A 20,032-nucleotide genomic window follows, 5' to 3' on the forward strand; every position below is an offset into this window, starting at 1 on the left:
GGGTTCGATTCCCCACATCTCATATGGTACCCCAAACCTGCCAGGGGTGATTTCTGAGCACAAAGTCAGGAGTGACCTCTGAGAACCACCGGGTGTAGCCCAAAACCAAAATAAATAAATAAATAAATAAGAACAGGGTAGTTTGTCTTTTACCCAGCCATCCCATGTTCAATTCCCTCCATCCACATGGTCCCGATCTAAACAGGAGTGATTTCTGAGTGCAGAGCCAGAATCAATCCCTGAGTGCTTGCTGGGTGTGGCTCAAAGACCAGAAAACAGGGGCCAGAGAGATAGCACAGCAGTACAGCATTTGCCTTGCATTCTGCCGACCCAGTATCCCACATGGGCCCCCAGCCTGCAAGGGCAATTTCTGAGTGTACAGCCAGGAATAACCCCCTGAACAGCATGAGGTGTGGCCCCAAACCTATCAATCAATAAAGTTTAAAATAAATAAAATAACTCATAATTGTCTCAATGGGTTTTACTACAACTTTATGTGGCCCAAAAACAAAAACGAACAAAAAAAAAAAAAAAAAAAAAACAGAAAAACCACCTTAAGAACCTCAAAAAGATTTTTTGGAAGCCAAAGAGACAGTACAGGAGATATGGCATTGGCTTGCATGAAAGAGACTTGAGGTGGCTGTAATCCTGTTTATTGGGTTGGTTTTTTTGGGGTTTTGGGTCACATCTGGTAACACTTAGGGTTTACTCCTGGCTATGTGCTCAGAAATCACTCCTAGCTTGGGGGACCATATGGGACACCGGGACATGGAACCTCAGTCTGTCCTACGCTAGTGTGGGCAAAGCAGAAGATGCCTTACTGCTTGGACACCGCTCCAGCCAAGCCTGGTTTAAATCTTCAACACTACGTATGCTTTTGGTTTTTTTTATATTTGGGCTACACCCAGTGGCACTCAGGGATTACTCCTGGCTCTGCACTCAGAAATCAATCCTGGCAGGCACAGGGAACCATATGGGATATTGAGGATCGTACCCAGGTCTGTCCCGGGTCAGCATTATGCAAGTCAAACGCCCTATCATTTGCTGTGCTATCTCTGGTTTCAGCTCTACATATATGGTTCTGAGCTCTGCCAGGGGTCATTTCTTAGGACAAAGTCAGAAAAGCCCCTGAGTGCTGCCAGGTGTGACTTAACCTGTTCTCCCCTCAAAAAGAAAGATTTTCTTTTTAGTTTTCCCCTAGTTACTTTGGGGGGTCCTCTGCACTCAGGGAGAACATGGATTGCTGGGGATCAAAAGCAGGTAGGCAAGAAGGCAATAAGCACCCTACCCATTGTACTATGGCTCTGGTCCCAAAAAAAGATATTTTTAAAGACCAGAAACAAAGAAGACATAATCCAATAAGCTCAAGAAATAGCATAAGGATTTAAAGTTTTAAGTTGATAAAACTTTTTTATAGTAAATGCTTTCTGAAACTTTGGAGTTAGATCTATTATGGTAAATGTTAATGGAAAAATGTATTTTATTATAACTATTATTAACATTTATTGTTGCTTGCTTTGTGCCAGGCACAATTATAAGCAGTTATATAAATCTAATCTTCCCAAAAATTTTACTGGTATTAATCATCCCATTTTATAGATGACAAAAGATGATAAAGTTCAGTAACACACCCAAAGCACAAACACAACTACTATATACTGAGAGAGGAATAAAAGCATGGGCTTTAGGATCCATAGGTTGAAATTAAGCATTTTGATTTACTCTACCAAAAAAAAATCCCTCCCTACTAACATCACTACTACAACGTCAAATAAAAGTGTTAGAATTTTGAAATGTTGGGGCCGGAGAGATAGCATGGAGGTAAGGCGTTTGCCTTTCATGCAAAAGGACGGTGGTTCGAATCCCAGCATCCCATATGTCCCCTGAGCCTGCCAGAAGCGATTTCTGAGCATAGAGCCAGGAGAAACCTGAGTGCTGCCGGGTGTGACCCAAAAACAAAAACAAAACTTGAAATGTTCAGGGGCTGGAGAGATAGCATGGAAGTAGGGTGTTTGCCTTGTATGAAGAAGAAAGGTGGTTTGAATCCCAGCATCCCATGTGGTCCCCCGAGTCTGCCAGGAGCGATTTCTGAGCGTGGAGCCAGGAGTGACCCCTGAGTGCTGCTGGGTGTGACCCAAAATCCAAAAAGAAAAAAAAATTTTTTTTGAAATGTTCAGATTCTAACAGAAGCATATTGATTAATTTTACTAGTCTTTTTTTTTTTTTTTGGGGGGGGGGGGGAGTTGGGTCACACCAGTGATGCTCAGGGGTTACTCTTGGCTCTGAGCTCAGAAGTCAGTCCTGGCAGGCACCAGGCATAGGGAACCATATGGGATGCCGGAATTCAAACTGAGGTTTGCCCTGTATTGGCTGCATGCAAGGCTAAAAGCCTTACCACTATGCTATTGCTGCAGCCCTTAACTAGTCTTTTTTTAAAAGTAATGATAAAAACAAGCAGCTAGAAACTAGGATGAGGTAAATCAATTTTCGGCAACGGTTTTCTTCTTAAAATAACAGCAGGATTTCAGAGAAAAATCACACAAGGAAAAGAACAAATTAGTACATACAAAAAATACAGTCAAGGCAAAATAAAGCAACCTTGAAAAGCAAACTCAAAACGGCCCTTGATAAATAACTGGGAAATATGTATTCTTCCTTGTATTCTCCAAACAGGAGTCATAAATACATCTACAATATAAGCTCTCTAGCAACAAAATGCAGTCAAAAGCCCTTAAATAATCATTACTGGGGAAAAAAATGAAAATCTAATGTTCCCTCTTTCTGTGTTACTATGGAGATAAAGATTAACTATACCTGCATCCAATTTTATAATCACAGAAACACAGATTTACTTACTTCCTCCCATATTTCAAGAAATCAGAAACCAGTACTTTCATGATGCAATACAGGAGCCTGAGACACAGTAGAGTGGGTAAAGGGATTGCCTCACAAGCAGTTGACCAATGTTTAATTTGAATCCCCAGTATATTCCCACAAGGGATTAAACCAAGGGATTAACACCCCCCCCCCCCGCCCACGGAGTAAACTGAGCACAGGGACAGAGGGAAGGAAAGAAGGAGGGAAGGAGGAAAGAGAGAAAAAAAAAAAGAAAAATGGAGGAAAAGAGAGGGGAGGGAGAAAAAGAGGAGAGGTGAATAAATCAACTGAGAAAACACAAATGAAACTAAGAGGAAGAAAGGGGAGAGAGGAAGGGGAGAGAATAAGAGTTAGTTTAGAGCTGGAGAGCTCAAAAGCTGAGTGAACATTTTGCAGGACAAAAGGTTCAAGTTGCATCCACAGTACATGGTCCATAAATCACCTCTGAGTTAACCCAGAGCACAATTAGGTGTAGACCTAAACTAAGCCCAAAGCACAACTGGATGTAGCCTAACCACCACATACCTATATAAATTTAAGAAAGATTTGAGGACCAAGAATATGGCTGAACTATAAAGCTGTCTTAGATGTGTGAAACCCTGGGTTTCACCATTAGCATGACAAAAAAAGAAACCAAAAGTAACACAAAACACTTCCCCCCCAAAAAGACCCATAAAAACACACTTAAATGATATTAGGGTTCAGAAACTTGACCTCATTTCTAAACTAAAATGACCTAATCTTGGTCAGATCAGTTTAGGTGCTTGCATTACACCTGGCCAAACCAAATTTGATCCCCTGTACCCCATATGGTCCCTCAAATCTGCCAGTGATCAATGAGTGTAAAGCCAGGAGTAAGCCCTGAATATTACTGTGTGTGGCCCTCAAATCTAATAATATAATAAAAAATAAAATAAATATTGTTATCTTAATGCACAGCATCTTAGTACAAGAAAATTAGTTTTGTGCTGATTCCTAATGGATACAACAGTGCTACTTTTAAATAAATTCACAAATTATGGATAATTATTAATTAATAATTATTAATTATTGATAATAGGAGAGGACAGGGAATCTCCTCTTAATAGACCTATAATAAGTGACTCCATACTATAAAATGATAGAAAGGAAAGAAAATAGGATGCGGATTTTATACAAAGATCTGGGGAAAAGTTCAGAATGAGCCATGCTAGTGAGGGAGCAAAAACTACAAATAATCAAAGACGATCAAAGACGGTGTCCTTGAACATGCTACCCTAACTTCTGGTAACCTTATGAATAAATGCAAAAATTTAATAAGAATTAAATCCTTTCAAACTTCCCTCTACTTCATCTTATAATCCAGAGTTCATGTCCAGTATTACAAAAGGCCAATAAGGGTCTCAAATCAGTCTTTCTTGTTTGTTGGTTTTGGGTCATCACCATACCCAGGGGCTTCTCCTGGCCTAGCTCAGCAATCAGGGATCACTCCAGGCCAGGGATCCAACAGACAGCCATGTGCAAGACAAGTACCCTATCTGATGTACTATTGCTCTGGCCCCTCAAATCAGGTTTTTTATGTTTTGGGGGCTACAACTGGCAGCACTGAGGGGTTACTCCTGACTCTGTGCTCAAAAATTAACCCTGGCAGGCTGGGGGGAGGGGGGAAGATCATATGGGATGCTGGGGATCGAACCCAGGTCAGCAACATGAAAGGCAAATGCCCTACTCACTATGCTAACCGTGGCATTGGCCCCTCAAATCAGCTTTAGATGCATTAGCATCACCTAGGACCTCAGTGGCGAACCCATGGCACGCGGTGGCACTCGAAGACCTTGCAGCTGGCACACGGGAAGGTCCGCAATTAAGAAATGTGGCATGGCGGGAGGCGAGTGTGGTGGTGTCTGCTTTGCAGCTCACCTGGCAACAGGGCCGACTGGCCACTGGGAGGACCAGGCATTGTGCAGCAGTTTGGGCACTCGGCCTTAAAAAGGTTAGCCATCACTGATCTAGGGCATGTTAGAAAATATAGGTTTATTTGTTTAAGAAATATTTTCTTGGGGGCCAGAGAGATAGCAAGGAGGTATGACGTTTGCCTTCCATGCAGAAGGTCAGTGGTTCAAATCCCGGCATCCCATATGGTCCCCTGAGCTTGCCAGGAGCGATTTCTGAGCGTAGAGCCAGGAGTAACCCCTGAGTGAGGACGGGTGTGACCCAAAATAAAAAAAAAAAAAAGAAATATTTTCTTGGGACCAGAGAGATCGCACAATGGTAAGGGTGTTTGCCTTGCAAGCGGCCGACCCAGGACCACTGGTGGTTCGAATCCTGACATCCCATATGGTCCCCCGTGCCTGCCGGGAGTGATTTCTGAGCACAGAGCCAGGAGTAACCCCTGAGCGCCGCCAAGGTTAAAAAAAAAAAGAAGAAAGAAAGAAATATGGGGGCGGAAAGATAGTCTGGAAGGCATTTGCCTTGCATATAAAAGGACGGTGGTTCAAATTCCAGCATCCTACATGGTCCCCTAACCCTGCCAGGAGCGATTTCTGAGCATAGAGCCAGGAGTAACCTCTGAATGCTGCCGAGTGTGACCTATAAACACCCCCCAAATTTTTTTTCTTAAATATTTAAGGTTTAAATATTTATGTCTTATTTAAGAAAACAATTCTCCTATGTAATGCTTTTTCTTTAAATAAATTAAAAAAAAGAAAACAAGTCTTGTACAAATTAATTTGCAACATCTAAAACTTCAGTGACCAATATTCCAGTTAAGATGATAAACAGCCATGAGTATAAGTTTATCCACAATATCAAGTCTTACCTAGAAGACCACTCTATTTTCATGTCATGCATTATTTATGACTACCTCACCCATTACACCAATTTTCATAAATATTTTATAGCAACTAAAAAATTAACCTGAAGCATTACCAGATTAATGCTGTTTCTATTCTCAGAGCTTAAGTGACACCTTTGATTTAAGTTTTCCTAAAGAACAACTTCTAAACTCCTAAATCTGAGAGTAGTCGTATGTATGTATGTATGTATGTATGTATGTATGTATGTATGTATGTATGTATGTATAATAATGCTCTGTACTTGTACATGGAAGCCTCTTGTCAGAGAGAAAGGTTAAGAACCCATTTCCAGGCCCGGAGAGATAGCACAGCGGTGTTTGCCCTGCAAGCAGCCGATCCAGGACCAAAGGTGGTTGGTTCAAATCCCGGTGTCCCATATGGTCCCCCGTGCCTGCCAGGAGCTATTTCTGAGCAGACAGCCAGGAGTAACCCCTGAGCACCGCCGGGTGTGGCCCAAAAAAACAAAAAACAAAAACAAAAACAAAAGAACCTATTTCTTCCACTAGGACATCAGCTCCATGAAGCCAGCCAGGCTCCAGTCTGCACAAGTACATATGGGTTGTACTGCACAGTACAGTGAGGGGGGGGGGTTGTTTTTTTTTCCTCTCTCTTTTAATTTTTTTGGAGGGGAGGCTACACCCAATGTGACCAGGAGTTACTCCTGGCTCTGTGTTCAGAAATACTGGCAGATGGGAGTCAGAGCCATAGCATAGGAGTAGGGCATTTGCCTTACACATAGGCAACCTGAGTTCAATCACATATGGTTCCCTGAACACCACCAGGAGTGATTCCTGAGTGCAGAGCCAGGAGTAACTCTTGAGTACCACCAGGTGTAACCCCAAAACAAAAATTAAATACTGGCAGGATTGGGGGAACCATATGGAATACTGGGGATCAAACCTGAGTTGGCCTTGTGCAAGGCAAATGCCCTCCCTGCTGAACTATCACTTCTGCCCCTCTTATTTTTTTTAGCCATCCCATGCTTCCTGTAAGCAGCGCAGGCATTAGACCAACCGAGCTACACTTAACTCTTGCCTTCACAGCATAGTTTTATCTACATTTGCCCACATCAAAACCTCTCAGTTAGGGGCCAGGCGGTGGCGCTGGAGGTAAGGTGCCTGCCTTGCCTGCGCTAGCCTAGGACGGACCGCGGTTCGATCCCCCGGCGTCCCATATGGTCCCCCAAGAAGCCAGGAGCAACTTCTGAGCGCATAGCCAGGAGTAACCCCTGAGCGTCACAGGGTGTGGCCCAAAAACCAAAAAAAAAAAAAACCTCTCAGTCCTATATATGCATAATTTGTGACAAGTTTTTAAGAACATCAGTAGGGATTAGAGAGAGATAGCACAGAGGTAGAGCATTTGCCTAGTGCATGGCCGATCCCAGACAACCTAGAATCAATTCCCAGCATGTGATCCCCTGAGGCTGCCAGGAGTGATTTCTGAGCACAGAGCCAGGAGTAACCAGAACGTCACCTGGTGTGGCCCAAAACCTTAAAAAAAAAAAAAAAAAAAAAAAAAGAACATCAGTAAACAAAGAATTCCAAATAATACTTTCACCTTAAGCAAATACTATTTTTAATTGCCAATCTAAAACAATTAAAAACCTTTGACAACTTTGTAAAGCTACCTAAGCCCCCAAAATAAAAAAAAAAAAGGCCTAGATCTACATAAAGGCTTACATTAATTTACAAAAAGGGCAGACAAAAAAAGCGTAACTAATGAAGGGTTTTAAAAAAAAACAACAGTGGGGGCTCGAAGAGATAGCACAGCGGTGCTTGCCTTGCAAGCAGCCGATCCAGGTCCTAAGGTGGTTGGTGGGTGGTGGGTGGTTTCAATCCAGGTGTTCCATATGGTCCCCTGTGCCTGCCAGGAGCTATTTCTGAGCAGACAGCCAGGAGTAACCCCTAAGCACCACCAGGTGTGGCCCAAAAACCAAAAAAAAAAAAAAAAACCAAAAAAAAAAAAACAAAAAACAGTGGCAATAATACATTCTCTTTATCTGCAGCCAACCTGGGTTCAATCCTCAGCATCCTGTATGATGTTCAGAGCCCACGGGATTAATTCCAAAGTGCAGAGGCAGGAGTAAATCCTGAGCACTGCCAACTGTGGCCCAAAAATAGACAGATAAAAGCAACCAATAAAACAAATGAGGCATTAACATCTTAAAAAATACTTGCTATAGGGGTCGGAGAGATAGCATGGAGGTAGTATGCCTTGCATGCATAAGGACGGTGGTTCAAATCCCAGCATCCCATATGGTCCCCCGAGCTTGCCAGGAGCGATTTCTGAGAATAGAACCAGGAGTAACCCCAGAGCGCTGCCGGGTGTGACCCACCTCCAAAAAAAAAAAAAACTTGCTATAAAGGCAGGAGTTAATAGCACAGTGGGTAGGGTATTTTCCTTGCACAAAGGTGGTCCCCGAAGCCTACCAGGAATGGTTTCTGAGTACAGAACCCAGAGTAACACGAGTGCCTCGAGGTATGGCCCAAAACCAAAAACCAAAAATAATTGCTACAGGGCCAGGAGAGAGAGTAAGGCACTTGCCATGCAAGCTACCAAGACTAGTTCAAATACCCAAAAGCACATGGCCTAAGCCCTGCCAGAAGTGATGCTAAGATAGAACCAGGAATACCAACAGGTGTGGCCTTCAACCCCTGCCAACCACTGAAAGAATAAAAAATAAATAAACGTGCTCAAGAGCCAAAGAGATGGCTCAAGAGGCTAAACTCATGCTTTGCATGCTGGAACCAAGGCTGGGGGGTGGGGGGGAGACTGGCATATGATCCCCAGAGAATCACTGGAAGTGGTTCCTAAACTCTGGGTATGTCCCTCCACCCCTCCAAAACAAGATAATCTTATATGGTCAACTCCCTATCCCTTCCTTTATTTATATATTTTGGTTTGGGGGCCAGAACCAGTTGCACCCAGGGAACCATACGGGGTGCTAGTGATCAAACCCTACCAGTTCTTCACCAGTGCTGTTCAACTCTTTTTTCCTCACAGTATCTTCTATTAAACAGCAGATTCAAATTATAGAATCTCCTTTCTCAACCTCAGTGGGTCTCTATAAATAAATTCAAATGTAATCCACCCTTAGGGTTTCAATTTGAGAGACCCCACAGACTGCTGCTTTGATGTCTACCTCTCTTGACTTCAACTATGGCTTGTCTTTGACTCTGAACTTTCTTTCAGGGTTCCACACATCTTACATGATCACCAAAATTTTCTTACCGGACTCTGTGTTTGTACATGGGGGAGGGGATAGGAGTTAACATTAACTGTGCTCAGGACTTACTCCTGGCAGTGTTCAGGGAACATATTTGGTGTTTGGGATCAAACCAGTGTCAGCCTGACAAGTGCCCTATCTATACTAATACCTCTCCAGTCCTTTTTCCAAAGATGTTTGAAAAGAAAAAAAAAATTCACCTGAGATAAAGATAAAAAGTACTTATTTATAAAATAATATCTTAAATAATAAGAATCCAAATGTAGCTCTATTAGTTATCTCTAGTTTAATAATGAATACTGTTGGGCCCGGAGAGATAGCACAGTGGCGTTTGCCTTGCAAGCAGCCGATCCAGGACCAAAGGTGGTTGGTTCGAATTCCGGTGTCCCATATGGTCCCCCGTGCCTGCCAGGAGCTATTTCTGAGCAGACAGCCAGGAGTAACCCCTGAGCACCGCCGGGTGTGACCCAAAAACCAAAAAAAAAAAAAATAATAATAATGAATAGTGTTTACCACCTATGTTAATAATGGATCTCTAATAACTAACATTTACATGAATAAAAAACTGAAGCATCCAAATTGTAATGTAGTTATATTAATTTCAGTAATCTCAATTTAGCCACAAAATTATTTGATGTATTTTACATTCAGCAGCCAAGTCTTCCTTATTCACCAATCCATTCAAAACCAAGACTTTTAAACAACAACAACAAAAAAAAAAAAAAAAAAAAAACAAGACTTTCCATTACTTCTCAACTTCAAACCAAAAAACACAAGAAAAAAAGGTAATCTAGCTTTTGAAAAAGCTATGTTTAAAAGTTTACAAAATATAATCTGGCTTACCCTTACTTTTAGTTATTCCTATTATAAAGGTGACATTGATAGATACTTAGGACAATAAGCCCCTCTCCTCAAAAAGAACCTAAAAGACCTTCCAAACAAGCAACAGGAAACGTAAAAAAATCCAAGTCTACACCAAAAAGTTACTGACAAGGGAGACCAGGGGTGAGAATGCATGCTTACATCAGGTTCTAATAAGTTCTGTACCTGGCACCTCCCAAAACAAGTAATTTTAGGGAATTTTTACTTTTCTAACATAGTCTGTTTGAAAATGAACAGCTCATGTCTTTTATTTTTATTTGGGAGGTTAGGCCAACCTGGCAGCTCTCAGGGGTTACTCCTCGAAGACTCAGGGGATCTATGGGATGCCAGGGAAAGAACCTGTGTTGGTCCCGGATCAGCCAGCCATGTGAAAGGTAAACGCCCTACCACCGTGCTATCACTCTGGACCCAGTTTATGTCTTTTAAATTATGCTATGAAAAGATAAGCAAAGTCAAGCCAACTAACATGCATATAACTTTAAAAATAAAAAATAAAAAAAACCACTATGGGATCTACTATCCCGCTTCTGACAATAAATATAACTGATTGGGGCCGGAGAGATAGCATGGAGGTAAGGCGTTTGCCTCACAATCAGAAGGTTGGTGGTTCGAATCCCGGCGTCCCATATGGTCCCCTGAGCCTGCCAGGAGCGATTTCTGAGTGTACAGCCAGGAGTAACCCCTGAGTACTGCCGGATGTGACCCAAAAACAAACAAACAAAAAAAAAAAATATATATATATAACTGATTATATCGGTGACAAAAATTCCCAACAGAATCTTTTGGGGTTTTTGTTTGTTTTGGGGCCACACTTAGTATTGCTCCAGCATTGATTATTCCTGACTGCACTCAAGCTTAACTCATGGTATTGGTGGTGGGGGGGGAGGGGGATATGAAATGTTGATGGGATGAAATCCAGGTTGGCTATGTACAAGGCAAGTGCCCTACATGCTGTACTATACCTCTGGTCCCCAACAGTCTTTTAAAATGTTATAATATTTGGGGTCAGGGAGATAATATAAGGGAACACTCGCACTGGACCCCAGAAACATCATATGGCCTCCCAAACAATGCTGGGGGTAACTCTTGTGATTCCTAAAGCACCACAGCATCTTCCAGTCCCAGATATGAACATACTGGTTGGCCAAGTATCACTGGGAATGTCCCATAGTGACCCCCTGAGTACCATGTAAGAAGCCTGCGCCCCCACACATACATATATAAACAACAACCAAGACCAGAAGTTATAGTACCTACAAATAAAAACTTTTTAAAATAAAAATCACTACACCTTCCCAATACTCAGTGCTTAATAGAATGGTTTAATTGGTGACAAACAAAAGCATTTTAAACTAAATGGTAAGGTGCAGGGGATTTTTCAGTACATGGAGGCAACATCTAGGTGGCTCTGTCACTTATAAAACTTGTTAACAAAATGTGACACATGGGGCCAGAGCAATCAGCACAGCAGTAGGGCATTTTGGACAGGTTCGATTCCCGGCATCCCATGTGGTCCTCTGAGCCTGCCAGGAGTGATTTCTGAGCATAGAGCCAGGAGTAAGCCCTGAGCACTGTTGGAAGTAGGTCTCCCCTCCCCCCACAAAAAAGTGGCACATAAGGGCTCATCACAAACAAAGCATCTTCACATTATACTAGTATTTGAGCTTATTTTTCAATATATTTAAATGACTGAATTTCTGTAAGGAAATACATTGAAAGTATGTATTTAAAAGGTATAAAACAGTCGATTTAGTCTCATCAATCCTCAGTCCTCCAAACTCTTAGGAATCTATGATATAAAGGAGCTAGAGAACACAAAGTAAAAAACACTCCAAGAGGCAGCAACATTTAGATTTTTGTGTTTTTGTGCGGTTTTTTGGTGGGAGGATATGAGCCACACCCAGAGCAGTTCACTCCCAGGGTTTACCCCCATCTCTATGCTCCGGGACCATATTAAATGCTAAGGATTGAACCTGGGTCCATTGCTTGCAAGGCAGGCACCCTACCTGCTGTACTGTCACTCTGGTAGCAAAGAACGTTTAAATCTAAAGTTTTGGGCCGAAGAGATAGCATGGAGGTAAGGCGTTTTTGCCTTGTATGCAGAAGGACCGTGGTTCGAATTCCGGCATCCCATAGGGTTCCCAGAGCCTGCCAGGAGCGATTTCTGAGCATAGAACCAGAAGTAACCCCTGAGTGTGTGACCCAAAAACCAAATAAATAAATAAATATTTTAAAAGTTCTAATGAATCACAATTTCAAATGAGAACTCAGTAAAAGCATAACCTATATAGCTCATTTAACCTGATAACAGATGTATTAATTAAGCAGAACAAATTTAGGTAACTTGCTTAAGCACTGGAAAAACCAAATTCAAACCCAGATGGCTCTGACACTATTCTAGCACATCATTTTACTATGAACTATTCTGTTTCTATTTACACTGATAGTACTAAACATCTAGGATAAAGTAAATATTAACATCTAGGATAAGACAAATAAAAATTATTTAGTGGCTTCTGAAAAAAGTATTCGACCTCTAAATATTTCCACTTTTCAAATCTTAGAACATACTTTAATAACCAGGTAACAAATAGAACATACTTTCTTGGGACAAGTATCATATGGAAAAACTACCAAAACAAAGTAAAACAATACATACTATCACAAAACCAAAGTTAGGCAGTCTCTAAGTGTGCCTAAGTCAAATGCTACTGTGGGTACTGTAGAAAAAGGCCTCTGGCTATGAATGACTTAAATTTTTTCAAGGATTGTGAAAGCAAAACAAACAACTGGCGGTCACAAATACTATCTTGGCCCTAGACCGAAGAAAAGGTTTGCAGACTCGACCTTCCCACATCATTTTCAAGATAAGCAGGAACTGATGTCAAAGAAATACTACATCTATGAGGACAGAATGAATGGGGTAGAAATCCAACTCTCCACCCCAACCCCATGCCCCCAAAAACGGCCCAAATAAGTAGTCCCCTCTCACCAGGAGGTGGCAGTAAATTCATCCAGAAGTAAGGTTCTGGTTTGCCCAGGGGCTCAAGTTTTTGAGGTGACTATTAAGAAAAGCAGCTTGATCTCTGGAGAGTTGACTTTCTGGGACTGACCATCTGCACAAAGAAGGAAATGGGAAAGGAAACTGCACAGGTGACCAGAACTAACCACATCATCTTTAGTGACCTACTCACTCCTGGGGAGGGCTGGCAAGAAATTCAGGGGTACTATTAACTTGCATTCCATCCCTGCATTCCTGCATTCCATTCCTGGCACCAAGGAAAGAGTAAGTAAAGAGTAAGAGTAAGCAACTAGAAAAATGGCACAATTTCCTAAAGATACCTGGGCTAGCTAAGTAAGAGAGGGAGGAGAAAGGCAAGTGAAAATTGGTCTAATTTATGTTAACCAGGACTGTTCCTCATTTTTTTGCTGCTACAGTCCTTTAAACTACAATTCAGTTCGTTCAGGGAGACAGTGTTTTCTGCCTTCACAAGTTCCAGCGAGAAGGTATTTTACAGATCTTAAATTCAAAGGAAAAAAGTGCAGACTTTTAGCTGTATCTCAGAAGAGCGAAACCAGAAGTCAAAACAGGAAATGACAAGTCTGTGGAACATAAGCTCAAGTTGCAGGCACTGCAGTGACTGCACTAGCCAGTTGGCCTCACAAGGAACTGCAAACATCCATTAACGCCAGAAAGCTGGTTCTTACTCGAGCTTCTTACCCACACAACCCAAAACTTCAGCTTTTCCCACCACCGTGGCCCCCCAAAACCCTACACATTTGATAAAGTAACATTAGTCTGAAACATGCCTTGTCATGAAGCTCCATGCTATTCATGATGACTCAGCAGCTGCTGCAAACAGAGATGACAGCCTAAGATAGCAAGTAGGTAGTCCACTGAAGTTCCAGAAAGGAACCGGGAAAATCCCTTATTTTAAGGGCTGATTATGATTAGTCTTTCCTATAGTCCTACATACTTTGTATTTTTCTGCCTATAATGATCAGCACCGACAATGTTGAAGAAGAAATGGCCCCCAGTATCTTTATTCCCCAAATCTCAAAACGCTAAAAATGTAGGTTTCTGTGTGTGTGTGTTTTTTTTTTATTTCCCAGTTAAACTGCAGAGCAAACAACAGAGAGCAGTTTGGACTGAGGGCAGTGTTCAATGATTCAGCTCTTAAAACACATCTGCACAGCCTGAAATCGTATCAGCTCCACGACAATTTGGATAATAGGTGTTAATGCTGTTAAAGCATCATCTCTTGGGGCCGCCGTGGTGGCGCTAGAGGTAAGGGTCTGCCTTGCCAGCGCTAGCTTAGGATGGCCCCTGGTTCGATCCCCCGGCGTCCCATATGGTCCCCCAAGCCAAGAGTCGCGACTTCTGAGCGCATAGCCAGGAGTAACCCCTGAGCATCACCGGGGGGTGGCCCAAAACCAAAAATAAAGCATCATCTCTCCAAAATTAGATTTTCATCCAAGTACATTTAAAAATAAGCTGTGATTATTGTAACTTTTGCCACCTGGAATATATTAACTCTGTCTAGACTATCTAATCATCTATCTTAAAACACTTTATTGGGTTTCTTTTTTTTCAATGCAGTCATTTTCTTTTAAGGAGATCGAAGAAAGCACTCAGACATTCATTTGGGGAAGAACAGAAAGCATGCGTCTAACTTCCATTCTAGTAAGGATTGGGTTAAATGGACAAGCTTGTGACCCGCATTCTAATCTTCAAATACTGGTCCTGACTCCCAGACTCCTCAAAGAGGAAATCAGGCACTTTCGATAATATATGGAAGCAACAATGCCAATATCATAAGCAGCAGTCATTATAAACCACAATTTTTCACTAATCCCTCATATACTGAAGGTGGTTTTTGTGTTTTTTTAAATCATACAATTTAAACACAGCAACCATCAAATATAAAATACTGAGGAGTTCTGGACAATACCCCCACAACCATCCAGAATAAAGCACTCTAGGAAGTTTTAACAAATGCAGAACAAATGATCAGAGCCGGTTGCTACGCTTCTGGCTTTGCTGTTTTATATGAGACACACACATCCCACCTTAGTATCGTTAAGAACTGTAATAAAGATCGTTGGCTACACTCAAGTTTCTAACGTGTTCCTAACTCCACAGCTAGAACAGACGTCTTAAAAAAAAATAGTGGCATGTTTCCAAATGTCTTAACAAATCAAGAATCCACTCCTTTCCATGTTAATCCCCCCCCCACCCTCCAAAGAGGGGATTGGTTAACTTGAGAAACAAAAATTAAATAAATAAAACTGGTAGGGATTTGCCTTGCATGCAGGACGGTGGTTCGAGTCCCGGCATCCCATGTGATCCCCTGAGCCTGCCAGGAGTAACCCCTGAGCGCTGCCGATGGGAGCCAAAAACCAAAATAAATAAATAAGCCCACCAACATTCTCAACAATGATCTTCAAGAAGCACCTAAACTGCCAGCCTACACCCCGTAATGCTAAAAGACTCGATGCATGAGATCAGAACTGGACTCCCGGGTTCAAATTGGGCGGGACGGCCAGTTAAAAGTTTTGCAGCCTCCAGCAGAAAAGTGCGGTGAGCAGCTCTCGGGAAAGTGGGGGTGGGTGGGCTGGAATTAGACTTTGCAACAACAAAGAAACCCGCCCCCCATCCCTGGGGGACAGACACACCCGCACTCCGTAGAAGCGGCGCGTGGAGACATCAGAGGGAGGCTAGAAGAGGGGCTGGCAGCGTTGCAGGAAAGAAATCCCTGCTCCCGGTCGCCCCGCGTCTCACGGAGTGACCCTCCTGGGACAGCAAGGGTCCCCTCAGGAAAGGGGAGACGGGTGACGGGTGTCGGTGGGTGTGTGAGTGATTAAGTGTGTGTGTGTGTGAATGAACGAGTGAGAGTGAGTGAATGAGTGTGAGTGAATGAATGTATGAGTGAATGTGTGAGTGAAAGTATGAGTGAGCGAGCAAATGTGAGTCAATGAGTGTGTGAGTGTACGAGTCAGTGCGAATGATTGTGTGAATGTGTGTGCGTGAGTGAATGTGAGTGGAAATGAAGGAGCGAATAACTGCATGCGAGTGAAAGTGTGAGTCAATGTGTGAGTGAGTCCATGTCCGAGTGAGCAAACGTGAGTCAATGAGTGAGTGTGTGCGCAATGTACGAGTCAGTGCGAATGAATGAGCGTGTGAGCGTGTGAATGTACGCGTGAGTCGACGTGTGTGAGTGAGTGAATGAGTGTGTGAATGCAGGAGTGAGTCGATGCACGAGTGAGCGAATGTGTGAATGTCTGAGTGGGTCAATGTGTGCGAGTGTGAATAGTGAGTGTGTGAGTGAATGAATGTGAGTGAAGGACTGGACGTGTGAGTGAATGTGCGAGTGAACGAGTGCATGCGTGTGAGTGAATGCGTGCGAATCAGTGAATGTGTGCGAATCAGTGAGTGTAAGTGAATGTATGTGAATAAGTGAATGAGTGCGAACAAGTGAATGTGTGCGAATTAGCGAATGTGTGCGAATTACTGAATGTGTGCGAATAAGTGAGTGTAAGTGAATGGGTGAATAAGTGAATGTATGTGAATAAGTGAATGAGTGCGAACAAGTGAATGTGTGCGAATGAGTGAATGTGTGCGAATAAGTGAGTGTAAGTGAATGGGTGAATAAGTGAATGTATGTGAATAAGTGAATGCGTGCGAACAAGTGAATGTGTGCGAATGAGTGAATGTGTGCGAATAAGTGAGTGTAAGTGAATGGGTGAATAAGTGAATGTATGTGAATAAGTGAATGAGTGCGAACAAGTGAATGTGTGCGAATGAGTGAATGTGTGCGAATAAGTGAGTGTAAGTGAATGGGTGAATAAGTGAATGCGTGCGAATAAGTGAATGCGTGTGAAGAAGTGAATGTGTGAAGTGAATGTGTGCGAATGAGTGAATGCGTGCGAAGAAGTGAATGTGTGTGAAGAAGTGAATGTGTGTGAAGAAGTGAATGCGTGCGAAGAAGTGAATGCGTGCGAAGAAGTGAATGCGTGCGAAGAAGTGAATGCGTGCGAAGAAGTGAATGCGTGCAAGCCTGAGCGCACGTGCGAGCGAGCGAGAGTGGACGCGTGTGAGTGCGTGAGCGAGCGAGCGAGCGAGGGAGCGCAGGAGCCCGTCCCGCAAAACGGCTGCGGGCCCGCACGTGCGAGCCGCGATCCCGCCCGGGCCTCCGCCGCCGCGGCCACTTCCGGTCCCGGCCTCCGCGCTCGGCCGGCCGGGGCCCGCGGAGGGGCAACACACACACACACGCCCGCCCGCCCGGCCCCGCGCTCACCTGCGGCTGCGCCTGCGCCCGGGGCTGCGGCCGGCCGGGCTGGTAGGGCTTCACGGGCCCCGGGTGGCACCGCCGCGCCCGGATCTTGCCGCCGCCGACGCCCCCTCCGGCTCCTCCGGCCCCGGAGGCCATGGCGGGCGCGGGCAGAGGCGGCGGGAGACGCCGAGCGCCCGCCCCCGCCCGCCCGCCGAGACCCCCCCGAGGCGAAGCGAGGCGCGGCGCGGCCCCCTCAGCCGACCGCGCGCCGCGTCCAGTCCAGTCGCGTCGCAAGTCGCGTCTCAAGTCGCGCCGCGCCGCGCCGCGCCGGGCCTCGCCTCGCCGCGGACTCTCGCGAGAACTTGCGCGGTAGGGGCGAGAAGACGCGACCCTTGGCGGCGGCGGCGGTGGCGGCGGAGGCGCGGTGGGGGCGCAAACCACGCGAGACCTCGCGAGACTCCGTACGCGGCTCGGGGGCTGCGCGCGCACACACGAGCGAGCGTCCGCACTTCCGCCTCCCTCCTCCGTGTGTGTCACTGACGGTCTCTATGGAGATGAATCCCTGAGGCGGCGCGAGCCGGCGAGGGAGGCTCCTTCTTCCGCTTCCCCACGCCTAGCCGGCTACTTGAGGGGGGTTCTTCTTCCGTCACCCCAAATTGACTGCCGTAGTTACGGGGAAAAAAGCCGCCGCCGCCGCCGTCGTCGCCGCCTCCTGCTGCCTCTTGTGGCGCCTCTGCTAAGGCCGCGCCGGGCTCGCGAGCCAGTCTGGCGCGCGCGTGCGTACGTGCGTCACGTCGCGTGACGTCGCACGCGGGGCGACCGCGGCGCCTGTGCGCATCGTCATCACTCCGCGACCCGAGTGAGGCAGGAAGGAAGGAAGGAAGGAAGGAAGGAAGGAAGGAAGGAAGGAAGGAAGGAAGGAAGGAAGGAAGGAAGGCAATAGGCAAAGCTGGTTGGTTCACAGCCGGCCCGCGCGTGTCGGCCGCGAGGCACTCTGGGAGATGTATTCCGTAACCCCCTCCGAGAAGGAAGGCAGGAAATAGGAAGGGCTGGCTCCGGCCGCGAGGCACTCTGGGAAATGTAGTTTTTCTTTCCCACCCCCTGGGGAAAGAGTGCTAGGAGGATGCGGACTTGGGTGGTTCGCTCGCTACACTGGCGCCAAGGCTGGGGTCCGAGAAATAGCACAGCGGGAAGGCGCAGGACGGTTGGACGGTGGTTCGATTCCCGGCATCCCATATGGTCCCTTCTGTGCCTGCCAGGAGCGATTTCTGAGCACAGAGCCAGGATAATAACTCTTGGTTATTTGGGGTGTGACCCAAAAATTTAAATTAAAAGGAAAATAAAGGCGTGCCAAGGCTTTTGGGCTGTGAACTTTAAATCTCTAATAGAGGAATTTTACAAAAGACACATCTTTCCTTCCTTCCAGGCTACTATCTAGCAGTAAAGGGGGCAAAGAAATTATCACCTAAAATAATCACCTATAGTAATGTTATTTTCTTTCTAAAAGAGAGAAGGGAAAAAAAAAAAAAAAAACACTGAAAATCTGTGCCCGTGATCTTCAAAACCTAACGCAGAAATAGTAATAAAATAAATTGCCTTTTTTACTTACCAATTTCCCATTAAGTCTTTTTTATTTTAAATCTTTTTAATTAGTCTTTTTTGTTGTTGTTGTTCTTTTTAATGGGATTAAGGTCAAACAGACTGATTATTCCCATGAGGCCCTTGACCTTTGGATAACTCAAAAGCCCTCATCTTTTTGTCTTTCTCTACTGTAAAATAGGAACTTTAAAAGCCACGTTACAATTAGAGAGAGGATAGGGGGTAAGGCACTTACTTGCCTTGCACACAGCCAACCTCACTTAAGTTTCTTTCCCCATCACCGCATATGGTCACGGAGCACCATCACCAGGAGTGATCCCTTAGCTTCCTCTGGGGTGGTGCAAATTAAAAAAAAAAAAAATAGTGGGAGCCACTATAAGGTCAGAGCAATAGGACTGAGGTCAGCACTTGGCTGACCTGGGTTTGAGTCCTGGTACCTCATATGTTTCCCTGAGATGCCAGGAATGATTCCTGAGTGCAGGAATAAGCCCTAAGCATGGCCAGGTGTGATCCCCCCAAGCCAAAAAACACTCCACCCTCACATCAAAAAAGAAAAAAATCACAAAGCTGTTGACTACTGCCATCTTTGAGAGGACTTAGGATATTTCTTGGGATATAAAAGAAAAGTTACAAATAGTTATAAATTTGGCCTAGAATGTCAGCTGACCTTAGAAGTAAATGATAGTAATGCAAGTTGCCTAGATTTGTCGCAAATGGAAGGCATTATATTTAGGGAAAATGAGCAAGGCTCAAATATTTGAATTCTCAAAATCTAGACATTGTAGGAGTTGACTAATCATTTTTAGTGATCTTGTGGCCCAGCCCCCTGTCATTCATTGGCTAGGGAAGAGAGCTAGGGGTTTGGGGGTACATTGGAGAATACAGAGCTGAATTATCAAAGCCTGGACAAAAATCCAAATATTCGATAAGTTGAGAATGGTAACCAAGTGATTAGGAATTAAAATCTATAGTAATAACAAAACAACTAAGGCTTAGTAGGTTTTAGGGGTTATTTTGGAGTTTTTTTGTTTTGTTTTTTGAGACTAATGGTTTTAAAATTAAAGCTTGGGGTTGGGGCAATAACCCTTTAAAACTTGTGCACATACATGGGTTTTTGTTTTGTTTTGTTGTTGTTGTTTATGGGTCACACCTGGCAGTGCTCAGGGTTACTCCTGGCTCTGCACTCAGAAATCGCTCCTGGCAGGCTTGGGGGACCATCTGGGATGCCGGGGTTCCACCACCATCTATCCTGGATCAGCTTTTGCAAGGCACTGTGCTATCTACCACTGTGCTATCTCTCCAGCCCTGCACATACATGTTCTGCATTCAGGAGGCCCAGG

General features: G+C 44.4%; 1 protein-coding gene across 1 annotated transcript in view; it reads right to left on the bottom strand.

Moving 5' to 3' along the window:
- NUP153 (nucleoporin 153) overlaps positions 1–18,713 on the bottom strand; it is a 73,933-nt gene extending 55,220 nt beyond the window's left edge. The window contains exons 1-3 of the mRNA XM_049764806.1: positions 18,703–18,713; positions 17,705–17,921; positions 16,888–17,639 (exon numbers count right to left, since the gene is read on the bottom strand). Coding sequence (XP_049620763.1) covers positions 16,888–17,639; positions 17,705–17,921; positions 18,703–18,713 — 980 coding nt within the window. The remainder of the gene's footprint in view (positions 1–16,887; positions 17,640–17,704; positions 17,922–18,702) is intronic.
- Positions 18,714–20,032: the final 1,319 nt, after the last annotated feature.

The sequence above is a fragment of the Suncus etruscus genome, chromosome 18, assembly GCF_024139225.1.
Source record: "Suncus etruscus isolate mSunEtr1 chromosome 18, mSunEtr1.pri.cur, whole genome shotgun sequence".
NCBI classification, from domain to species: domain Eukaryota; kingdom Metazoa; phylum Chordata; class Mammalia; order Eulipotyphla; family Soricidae; genus Suncus; species Suncus etruscus.